At 35.0% G+C, this 12,894-nt stretch overlaps 1 protein-coding gene across 1 annotated transcript; it reads right to left on the bottom strand.

Annotated features, from left to right (window-relative positions):
* Positions 1 to 8,218: 8,218 nt before the first annotated feature.
* On the bottom strand, positions 8,219 to 12,338 carry LOC137748939 (vacuolar lysine transporter YPQ1-like). Its single transcript, XM_068489130.1, has 12 exons — positions 11,979 to 12,338; positions 11,775 to 11,817; positions 11,331 to 11,357; positions 10,751 to 10,849; positions 10,513 to 10,619; positions 10,232 to 10,406; positions 9,890 to 9,991; positions 9,630 to 9,725; positions 9,408 to 9,428; positions 9,252 to 9,310; positions 9,071 to 9,161; positions 8,219 to 8,688 (listed from the first exon to the last, which is right to left on the bottom strand). Exons 1-12 carry the CDS (start codon positions 12,200 to 12,202, stop codon positions 8,602 to 8,604), a joined length of 1,131 nt encoding a protein of 376 aa, XP_068345231.1. The 5' UTR covers positions 12,203 to 12,338; the 3' UTR covers positions 8,219 to 8,601.
* Positions 12,339 to 12,894: the final 556 nt, after the last annotated feature.

Here is a 12,894-nt window from a genome sequence, read left to right on the forward strand (position 1 = left end):
ACAACTTCTTCAAAACTCATCTTTTTAAGAAAAAAATAACCGGACTTACAACAATTACATGAAGCCACACATTATATTGAGAAAAATCAAAGAACAATGAAGAATTGAAAAACCTGAAGAACTAGAGAGAGAAACTGAGGTGAAAAATAAAGAAAAATGAATGTGCTTTTTTGTATTGATTGAATGATTGTTCATTACAATAGTTAGCTCATAAGCTATTTACACAAACAAACTATTCAACCACTTTTAACTATACTAATCCAATGCAAAAGATAATGCCACATGTTACTAAATCAAACTCATCATATAGTGACCGTCACTCAATATGGCAGATTAATATGAATTCCGAGGGTTATTTTTGTATATTATGAATTATATTGTCAATTGTCAAGTGAATTTAGTCAAACCCTAGATTCAGTAATCTTAACCAAACAGTGAATGGTCTAACAAAAGATGGAGGAATCGTACTTTATATATGCATTTGGAACATGAAAACACAGACCACGAAACTACCAGACCCCATCAGACTACGTATGTACTGAGCTATTGGATCGACTTGTTCATAGTAGGTTAAAATTTAAAGAAATATGAATCCTCCCACAAATTACCTTGAACATTGTTTAATACAAATAGTGTTAGTGTTACTAGCTACTTCAACTAGCATAAGGACCGGTAGTTGTTTGCTTTAAAAAACATCATACAATTATCATATTCCAATTCACCCTTTCTATTAAAAAAATGGTAGCTAAATGGGTAAGAGATATTCGTAAGGATTCTCTTTGATTAAGCCAAGTTATCCGAGCACAACCCAGTTTGGCCCCTTCCCACATTACGGCAAGTCATAGGTGAACATACATACATGAATGATTTGTTGAAGAAGCTCACGTGTCAAATTGTGATTACAGAGAATACGAATGAAAAAATGATTACTTTCGAAAAAAGATGTCAAGTATCTAATATCCATTTAAACAATAGAGATTCAAAAAAGAAGAAATTCTGTCATATAAGTGTGTATAAAGAAAAACTTTTGAATTGCACCTTTTCTTTTCGAGGTTGAAATTGTATCTCCGTAGCTCAGAAGCATGTAAATACAGATGTAAAATTTCATTAAGGTCTGACAATTGGATGCTCTCTCTTTTTTTTGTTTCTTTGATCAGCAATCTAGGCTCTCATTTACTGTTTTATGCCAACCATTATCCAACCCAAAAGGCTTTGAACATGTTTGTATTTATATATACTTATGGGCTTCATGAGTTTATGAAAGGTTGCCCCTCTAATCTTGTTTCAACAAGGCTCTGAATATCGGGCCCAAAATTAACCTTTGCAAAATTAAATTTTTAGATTTGGTAGCGTATAGAGCTCATGAAATCCTTAGTGAATGCTCGAGGCGAAATTTTTGTGAAATAGAGTTTACCTAACAATCACATTTCTTTTGGGGCATTAGAAATGACTATCTCATGCCATATGTGTATTTATATAAAAGTAAAATACAAGAAAACTAGTTCATGTCTAATCAACTAAATGCTAAAATCTATTTCATCTATTAAGCTCTAATAAACTAACTGTTTTCAAACTAGTTTTATCACTATAAATCTTAGTGCATTTGTTACTTAAGTTTCTTCTGTCTATGACATACTTTTACTTTGTAAATATAGGAGGAAACTAAATGACTAATTTCCGGTGCCATCAATTTTGGTTGCAACTACAAGCATGTCTTCTTATCCATTCTTGTTAGATGATTCGACTGCAAGTCAAAATCGTACTCCTTTCCCATTTTTTACAGATGATTCACTTGCAAGTAGAAGTTCGTTTTCGTATCCATCCTCACCATCAAGTTCTCCTTCTGGACTGATGTCACCCCTTGCTTTGACAATTAAACTTTTTACTCACAAACTAAAGAAATTATGGACCCTACTTGGTGACTAGTGACTACCATAAATGGATGGGAATCCCATAGTTTGGACCTAACTTGATGGGAATCCCATAGTTTGGACCTAAATTGATGGGAATAATTTGAACAAATTTTTGAATTGATGGGAATAATTTGAACAAATTTTAGGTTCCAAAACTAAGTTTTACTATAGATTCGGGCATAGGCTAAAGTGGTATTTAGTGCTTATCATTTCTTGGTACAACTGCAATTATAAAGAGAAGCAAATATATATAGAAATGTAACACAGCTTAATATTACAAATGTAAACAAAGTGTTTGAAGGTGCAAAACAATTGGATGGACAACTCCATTAAAAAAATGGTTATAATTAAAATATTTTACACCAAATATTTACCAAGTTAACGGAAAAAAAAATCTGACAATATATGTTGGAGACCCTTTTAGGTATGAAAATAAAGATATTGGTTTTTTAACAAGAGCTAATCGCCCACTAATGTTTTCTAGACCGACAGAGTAACAAACAACATAACTGGGGCAGAGAGAGTATCAATTTTGACTAGGTTAACACACCGATGCTCTCTTTGTTTATGCTATCCATGACCCAACCCTAGGCGGAGAACATGTTTCTATTTATAATTATACTCATGGCCTTGATGCGTTTATGGAAGGTTGCCCCTAGTCTTGTTTCAACAAGGCTCTGAATGTCGGACCCAAAAGTTTTACGTTGCAAAATAAATTTCTAGACTTGGTATGCAAGCAAACATTGAGGGCACGAAATCCTCTGTGAAAGATAGAGGCAAAAGTTTTGTGAAACAGAGTTTAGCTAACAATCGCATTTCTTTTGCAACATTAGAAATGAATATTTCATGCCGTATATATTTTAACTTTTCTGGTAAAATTGAAATGTAAGTAAGATACAAGAAAACTACTCCATGTCAATTAATTATATGCTAAAATCTATTTCATGTCTTAGATCTTGAGAAATTATATTCACACACTTCAAATTACTTCTCTCACATCCTTTTAATTTTTTAATATTTTCTACACACCACTAACACTTGATAGAAAAATATTAAAAAATTAAAAAGGGGTGGGAGATCTTAATGCATTTGTAGAATTTCCTCTCCCAACTCGTTGTTACTTAAAGTTTACTCTCTGTGTTACATACTTATGTAAATATTGGAAGAAATTAAAGGGTTACTATTCTGTACTCACCAGAAAATTTGGTCGCAAGTCCAAGCATATCTTTTTCTGCATCCTCATCGGATGATTATGTTGTAATTCCAAACAAATCTCCTTCTCCATCCTCAGCAGATGATTCGCGTCCAAGTTCGCCTCCATATCCATCCTCACCATCAAATTCTCCTTCTGGAGCGATGTCACCAAGCTCAAATCAAAGGACCAATTCATTTCTTAATCTTGTGAGGCTTGGGTTGGCTGATGTTGGTGATTTGAATTCAGCGTTTCATCTACCCTCGTTTAAATAAATCCCAATTGCAGACCAAATTTTTTATTCAAGTCGTTTAAATACATTCTTGCTGCAGATCGAAGTCAATTTATTTATACTAATGGTTGAATTGATTTTATCGAGAATGATTATATAAATTTGTGGAATGTTTCATTAATTCTAGGCTGTTACCGTGGTTCTAGTTACATATATGCCAAGATTATTCATATTACACGTATATAATTTTTACTATGAGCAAATTTTTTAACCTGTTTAAGGCCTTCCTCACTCCCGAAAAAATCAATCATACAAACAGAACAACAAATGCAAATGAATGAAATATGAACAGGACCGTAAACCTCGAGTACCGGCGCAACTAGTTTCTTCAATATAAGAGAATAAGCATCTCTTACTTCAAGCATTAAAAGTTTGGGACTACCAAGAACAAAAAGAGCAAAAACAACTTAAATTGGTCACTGAAAATGATATTTTCTTTTTCCAACTCTTAAAACCTCTGCAACATTGATTCTTGAAGGTTAATATATATATTTCAATATTCTATGAAAATAGTTTTCCAGTTTTTCATTATGCCTAAAGGCAAAAGTAATACGAAGGGAGCCCAAACTCCGCAGAGAGAGGAGTACAGGGTTTACCTTGTACAGTGAAGAAGCAGAGTGATGAGAATTTTCTTGTACTAACCAAATGAATTCAGTACCTAGTTTAAGTTAATATTGAAGCTTAATATACTAGCTCATAGAACTAAAATATTAAATCTAATTGTCATTCAGAATTTTAGTAATTTTCAATTTAACACAAAGTAATTTTGATCTCTACTACGCTAATAGTTAAGAAATATAGTCATCCAAATGCGTGGGCAACTGACACGAACACTGCTCATATACCAAGGCATAAATTACAAAAAAGAAAAATCCAGTCCCTAATAAAGCTAGAGGTACATAGTCACGTCCAATTATTGAAATCGACAAAAACAAAAATAGGATATAAAGTTGAGCCGCTATTACAGCACAATTATATACTTCCGTTCGTGATATACCTACCAAACATATTAGACTTACTATCTTTCCTATTGTCAAATATCTCATAAGATCACCTTGGAAAGAAAGAAATTAGGTGATGAAAATGGCTTTCCATGGTAAATAAATTAAAGAGCAATCATCAATGTAAGACTATAGCCACATAAACTTGCACTATATTATTACTATCAACGATGGATAAGGCTTCAAGTCAAACTTGCTTCATCATATCGCTAGATCAAACTTGCTTCAAGTGCACCAAATCCAAGTAGTGCTTGAACTTAGTTGTATTAATCACTTTTGTCAACATGTTAGCTGGATTATCTTCTGTATCAACCTTTTTTAGACGAATCTCACCTTCAGCTACCACTTCTCTCACAAAATGATATCGTACATCAATGTGCTTAGTCCTAGCATGATGTACCTGATATCTGGCCAAATAAATGGCACTTTGGCTGTCACAATATACATCCAACTTATGTTGTTCTACACCTAAATCTCCTAACAACCCCAGAGTCCACATTGCTTCTTTGATAGCTTTAGCGATCACCATGTATTATGCTTCTGTGGTTGATAATGCCACCGTTGGCTGTAATATTGATCTCTAGCATATAAGACCATTTGCCATAGTAAACACATACCCAGTCATCGATATTCTCTTGTCTAAGTCTCCAGCAAAGTTTGAGTCCACATATTCAACGTTGAGAACTTATCAATTCCTTCATCACATCTTTCAAAACAAATTAATTTGTCCCTCATTCCATGTAAATACCATAGTATCCACTTAGCAGCATTTCAATGCTCTCTTCCAGGATTATACATGAATTTACTAACAATTCCAGCTGCGTGTGGCATATCAAGACGAGTACACACCATAGCATACATTAATCCTCTAACTAAATTAGCATATGGAATACCATCCATCTTCATCTTTTCTTCATTAGTTTTGGGACATTGTTGATTGCTCAACTTGAAGTGAGCACCTAATGGAGTTCGTACAGGCTTAGTGTCTTTTGTTACTCCAAACTTTTGTAACAACTTCTCAAGATATTGCTTCTGAGACAAACGTACCAAACATTTTTGTCTATCCGTTGTGATCTCCATTCCCAATATTTTCTTGGCTTCACCGAGATCCCTCATTTCGAATTCCCTTCTCATTTGCTCCTTCAACTTTTCTATCTCTGAAATATTGCTTGAGGCTATGAGCATGTCATTCACATAGATTAACAAGTACGCGAATGAACCATCTTTCAACTTCTTGTGATAAACACAATGATCATAGTGACTTCTTGTATAGTCTTGACCCTTCATAAACTTGTCAAATCTCAAATACCATTGCATGGGTGACTGCTTCAAACCATAAAAGGATTTTCTGAGCTTACAAACCAATCTTTCTTTGCTCTTCACTTGATACCCCTAGGGTTGTCTCATATAAATCTCTTCATTCAAATTACCATGAAAGAATGCAGTCTTCACGTCAAGTTGCACCAATTCAAGGTTGAATTGTGCAACTAGGGCAAGCAATATTCGAATGGAGGAGTGCTTAACCATACGAGAAAAAATCTCATTGTAATCTATTCCCTCATTCTGAGCATATCATTTGGCGACTAGCCTAGCTTTAAATCTTACCAAGCTCGTTTCATCCACTTCATCCTTCTTTGCATAAATCCATTTGCAGCTAATTGCTTTCATTCCTCTAGGCAGCTCCCCCAATTCCCAAGTCTTATTCTTGTGAAGGGAGAGCATTTCATCGTCCATTGCATCATGCCATTTACTCTCTTCTTCACTATTTACTGCTTTTTCAACATTAATGGGAATTTCAGCCTCAATTACTGGCAATGGATATACCATGCAGGCCATGCAATCTTTATATCTCGCAGGTAAGGATATGTCTCTTCTTCCTTTCCTTTTGGCTATGCAATCATCTTGTATCTTTAGTTTTTCTGATGGTGTTTCTTCTTCGTGATCAGAGGTATATTCCCCTCCATTGTCACTTCTCAGTATCTTAATCTTCTTTCCAGTGTTGTTCTCCACCATGTTCTTCCATTCCTGAAAGATGTCAAGAACCTCGTCCTTTCGTTTCATCATATATATCCATGATCTGCGAGAGTAGTCATCAATAAAAGATACAAACCATCTTTTTCCACCTAAAGAAGCATTCTTTGCAAGCTCCCAAACATGAGAATGAACATAGTCCAAAATCCATTTTGTTTGATTAATAGGTAAGCCAAATTTCACCTTTGTTTGTTTGCCAAGAACGCAGTGCTCATAGAACTCTATCTTTCCAATTTTTGCTCTTTTTAAACACCCTTGCTTGATCAATCCTTGCAATGTTTTCCTCCTACATGTCCCAACCTCATATGCCATAATGCAAACAAGTCACTTTTATCACTTTGCACTTCATCAGCTACCATAGCCACTCCATTTTCCAAAGTCTTTCCTTGTAGCATATAGAGTAAGCCATTCTGAGGCCCTTTCATTATGACAAGTGCTCATTTAGTAACTTTGAGCACGTTGTTATCAAAGTAAAACTTGTAGCCTTGTGACTCGAGAGTGCCTAGTGAGATCAAATCTTTCTTCAAATTTGGGACGTACCCTACACCATGCAATTCTCGAATCACATTATCATGATGCTTCCAATTCCTTGAGTTGTACATGGGTTATCATCTCCCATATAAATAGTTTCATTCATACATTTGAAGCTTGAAAACCAATGCCTTTGAGAAGTCATATGATGGGTACAACCTATGTCGAGCACCCATTTTTTCATATAATCCACAGTGCTTAACGCAGTTAAGGTATAGACAAATTCCTTATCCTCAACTTCAACCATATTTGCTTTTGAGTCATCCTTTTTCTTTTTAGTCTTTTCATTGATTTTAGGGTAGTCTTTCTTCCAGTGTCCTTTTTCATGACAAAAAGCACACTCATCTTTGTCCAAGAACTTTCTATTATTTGAGACTCTTCTAGTACGAGACCTAGTATTTTTCCTGTACAAACCTTTCTTTTCTTTCGATCTCCCTCTCACCATCAAAGCTTCAAAGTTATTCCTTTCTTGCCTGTCAAGGTGTCTCACCTCATGATTCATAAGAGCACTTAAGATTTCATCATACTTAATTGTCTCTCTGCCATAAATTCAAGTAGTCACGAAAGACTCGTAAGATTCAGGCAATTAGTTCATTAGGATCAAGGCATTATCTTCATCTTTGATTATCTCTTCAAGATTTTCCAGTTCAGCTAGAAGTTTGTTAAACTCTTCTAGATGGCCAATCATCTTCGTGCCTTCTTTGTACTAGAACCTGTACAACTTGCTCTTGAGATGTAGTCGATTCTCTGGACTCTTCTTCATATAATTTGTCTCTAAAGCAGCCCACAATTCCTTCGCAGAAGTTATGTTCATCACACCATACTTCTGTTGCTTTCCCAAGCATAGCCAAATTGTAGAACATGCATGAGCATTCAATCTTTCTCATTCTTCTTTTTTCAACGAAAACGACATGTCTCATAACGCAACAACCAAACCTTGTTATATTAGGACATCTCGAACCTCACATTCAACAAATCAAAGTTGTTCGTTCCATCAAATTTCTCAATTTCAAAGCTAGCACTCTGAACTGTCGTCTTGGTTCCACTAGTGCCAGACTTTTCTTCAACATCATCACCATTGGTAGAATCACTAGTTTTCGTCATTGCTTGATAGTTACAACCCACGTAAGACCACTTGTTGTAAACTAAACCAAAACCAATCAAGCAATAAACAAAACACAACGATTTCAGAGTTCCTCCAATATAGGAGTACTTCTCTAATAAGTTAATAACAGAAGCTTTATTGATTACCAACAAGTACAAGAGAACTCACAAACACAAAGTGTTCTCAAGTATACAAATTTATGCCTCTAAAAAACTCTCACACAAAACTCTATCCCACATCCATCTATTTATACTAATAGAAGTCATAGGTTTACACAAAGTCCCTAGAATATAGGAAACCAAATCCTATACTAAAACCAAATCCCAAACCAACTAGGAAACACAAATCCAAATATCTTGCGTCCACGATATCCTAATCCTTGTTTGATTGTTGTTTTAGTTGGGCATGTTGATTTAATGCCAAATCCAACAAACCCTAGCGATAATAGGGAGATGGAAAGATTAATTATGGTGCTCTAGATTTGGATTTGATTTCAGTATACATGCATGCAAATGTGCTTTCAAGAAGCTACACCATTATTTGCTTCCTTGGTACATGTAGTCTTCTTCACCTCTTGTAGTCCCTTTCCTCCAGTGTTTATAGTAGATGTACTGCAAAATTATCTGTTATGCTTGTTAAGGCATATCAATAAAATCATAAGTATAGGTACTTATAGTTACCGATCATATTATTGATCACATTTTTAATCATATTTCTCACGTTTCACAAGTATAGGTACTTATAGTTACTGATCATATTATTGATCACATTTTTAATCATATTTCTCACGTTTCACTTATGTTAAAAGATATGTGAACAAAGTAATCTGTAAATCTAGTAAGTATATTAATTACTTAATGCAATGTTAGGACTATTTTAATATGGGTTATTTGTATCATGTTTACCGATCACACCTCTCACGTTTCACTTATTTTAAAAGATATATATGTGTGTGTGTGTGTGTGGGCGCGCGCGCGCGTGTGCAGGAGGACTAGCAAAGGATACAAATAAGTCAAGTACTACGCAAACTGCGGCATCGAGCAACCATGACATGTTGGCCTTAATGTTATCCCACTCGGTGGTTCTTACAAGTATGCTGCAAATTTTGGAATATTCAAAAAATTAATTAAGAAGCATGAGAAAGTAGAGATAGGAAGATAGTGTAGTAGAGACATTATAAACTAACCTTCCCACATAAGTGACATTTGCGATCAGTGCAAAGACGAACATTAGAGGATTCAAGCCCTGTATATACATAACCAATAGTTTTAAACTGTTCGCCTATATACATGATCATATTTAATTGAATATATTAGAAAGGAATCAAAGAGTAAAGAATTACCTCCACACTTCCTCTTTTAATCTGGCCAATGTAAATCACACCGCGATTAAGTTAGGAACGTCCAAAATAAAATCGGTAAATAAGGTAAAATAAACGTTTTGATAGTGACAGAGATATGGATGAATAAAGTATAGTAATTAAGAGGATATACTTCAGCTATTCCTATTTAATTCAACGGCTAAGGACAACTCTTAAGTTAATTAGTAAAATATATATACGTACATTTAACCAAATCTGAGGGAGTCGACCACCCATGTATATACCAGCCATTAGCCAGCCCAGCCATTGACCCAAGGCACTATGCTCAACTGAGTGTTCCTGTACAGACACTAGTATCAGCTAATGACTATTTTGGAGGAAAAATGTTATTTTCTCAGATTGTTGGACAACATAACCCTGTGAATCTAGACCATTGATCATGTTTTTTTCCTTTTTGCATCAGCGGTATTAATAGATATGGTTTGTATGACAACCAATCATACCTGCAAGAGTTTCCTCCCAGTAACTCCCAGGTATACTTGTGCCAAACCCTTTGTTTGTGAAGGCAAGTTAAGTGATGTTGCTAGAAATGTTCCGTAACCAACCTGGAATTATTTTACACAAAGTGGTGATTAAATCAAAATGATATAGTAGAACAAAACACTTGTTAATTAATTATGTAAAGTTTTTAAAACAACAGAACTACAAATATACGCCTAATATTCTCCCAAATCCTCGTTACTAATTGATGTGATATATAAACATAACAATTCATTATTAAACATGCACAATTTAGGCAATTTACTAAATGATCATAAGTAGGAAATTTGATTTTCGAGGCTCACCGATCTTAGGATTGGCCTAGGCTGGGTAACAGAGTTCTTATTGGATGTAACCAGAGCTGACTCGTCCTCAGAAGACGAGTCACTGTCCATTATCATTGCAGAAGGACCACTTCTAGCTGCTCTCATATACGTTCGAAACGGCGGAGTTCCACTGCCAGCCATTGATCTTGCTGACCTGTGATAAGTATGTGACAAGAAACTCGTTTTATCAATCAAGTTAAGAAGATACATCCTAAATATGGAACATATATATGTAGAAGTTGTAGGAGGAGGTTACATACGTGTAGTAGAACTCCCTTTTAGGAGTGGCTTTGGGTGAAGCAGTTGGTATTGGAATGCCTAAATCAGCCAACTTCGGATTCAATGGTTTTATATTATCTTCTTCATCCTAATTACATGTTAATTAATTGATCATTAGACCCTCGTATTATCCAGCCAGCTTCAGTTAATAACAAGTATTCAGAAAATAATTGATAGATTGAGAGGCCAAAAACCAAAATTGAAATGAAAATGTTGTACCTTCTGTCTGGCTTTGATATTTCGGCATTTCCACCATGCATAGATGTAGTCATAGTACACACTCTGCAATACTAAGACTACGGTACTTGCTGTGTAGAGCTATTAATTAAAGAAAAACAAAAGAAAATGTTACATATGATAAATTAAAGCTTATAAAACGGTATTACAAACTTAAGCTCGAATGAGTTTAAAACGTAGTCGGTTAGATAGAAAAATCATAACTAACAAAGTAAGTCGGTTCTTTCTTGGCAAATTAAATTTATTACTCACAAAATTAAAAAAAAAATTAATGGACCCTACTTAGTGCCTAGTGCCTAGTGACTCCCCTAAATTGATGGGATCATAGTTTAGACCTAAATTGAGGGAATAATTTGAACAAATTTTATATTAAAAAAACCAAGTCTTACTATATATTCGGACATGGGTCTAAATTATCGTGCAATTTAGTGTTTATCATTTCATCCTACAACTGCAATTACCAAGAGAACCAAAGATATATGGACACATAACACAGTTTAATATTTAAAAAAAAATTATATTTAGAAACGTAATACAAAGTTTTTGAAGGTGCAAAATTTACCAGAGCTGTGTACAACTGGGTCGGCAACTGCATGAAAAAAATAGCTATCATTAAAATATTTAACACTAGAAATTTGCCAAAGCTACAAAAAAAATAAATAAATAAAAAACTGACAATATATGGTGGAGACCCGTCATGCATGAAAATAAAGATGTGGTTTTAACCAGAGCCAATCACCTGCTGATGGTTTTCTGGACCACCAGACAAACAAACAAAATAACTATGCAAAAAAAAGAGATTTTTCAGTGTAATCGGCATACGAAATAGTATGTCATGTGTCACTATACAAATGATAAGATATGTGGATTAAAAAGTTAATAACTTATAAAATAAAATTTCTCACCATTTACATAAAAACACGTAATGTACTACCATGTATCCTTCATAATGAAAATTTTCTCGGCAATGAAAAAGACAATAGCAATATTGACTGGGTTAACTCACCGTTGCCGGTTCCAGAAAACAACCCAACAAATTAAACACATCCCTGCATGAAACATAAAAAATAAAAAATTAATTAATTAGCTTTCAATAACATTACACAACTTTAAACCTTTTTTTCTATTCAGGGACGAAGGAGAATATTCGAGAGCGGAGAAGACAAATATTACTAGACTTCTTAGTCTAATCGTGGGTCAGAAAACTAACCCGGCTACCCAGGTGCAGAGGAAGGCGAGGGAAACACCGTGGCTGGACTTGGTGTGAAAGTTTGTGATGATTTGAGGAATTTCAGCCACACCCCAACACACTAAGCTGATCAGACCCAGAGCAAACGAGATGTCATCGCTTAGGTTGCAAAGGCAGTCCTTGAAATATTTCTGAACCCAACGCACACAGGGTTTATTCTCCGCCACACAATAAGAGAGCGGCATTCTCTCTGGACGCCCCTGAGTGGCAGCTGAGGTCTGTTTTGTTGGTGGTTTTTCAATTGACAGAGCTGATGAGGGTGGTTTTAAGAGAGGGAGAGAGGGAGGAGAGACAGAGAGGCGGCAATACTTCTGAAGTGAATAACACAACAGAAGGCGACATATTAAAGAGGAAGCGATGACTTGTAAGTTATATAGAAGCCTAAAGTATCTCCGAAGTCTTCCTTTTTTAGGTCAAAATGTAATTATGTAAAATAGGGCAACGCTAAACATGTGGTGTGCCTAGTTTTTAGCCTGATGTACTCAGAAGTGTATGTGTCTGTTTGTTGGAGTAAAATAAGAAACTTGGTACACAGGCTGGGGTGTGTGTGGTGGTGAGCATATTCTATAATACCATGATGCTTTTTTTATTTCCATAGGAAAATAATATCGATAAAACAGATCCTCTGAGGTCTGAAAAGTTCATACTGGTAAAGTGTTTCTGTACACGCGTTTCTTTAAACTGAGTAGTTGAAATGGACAAAACCATTACGCATAAGTGTTTTTGAAAAAGGCTCGAATACTTCTTTATGCTTCTAGCGCTTAGGCTAAAATGTTTTCATTAGAAATTTTTATTAAAAACAAAATTTTTTAAGCGATTTGTGGAAAAGTAGTGAACTGCTTTCTAAAAAAAAACGTTAGACGCTAGTCAGGTGATA

This window comes from Pyrus communis, chromosome 10 (assembly GCF_963583255.1).
Source record: "Pyrus communis chromosome 10, drPyrComm1.1, whole genome shotgun sequence".
Taxonomy (NCBI): domain Eukaryota; kingdom Viridiplantae; phylum Streptophyta; class Magnoliopsida; order Rosales; family Rosaceae; genus Pyrus; species Pyrus communis.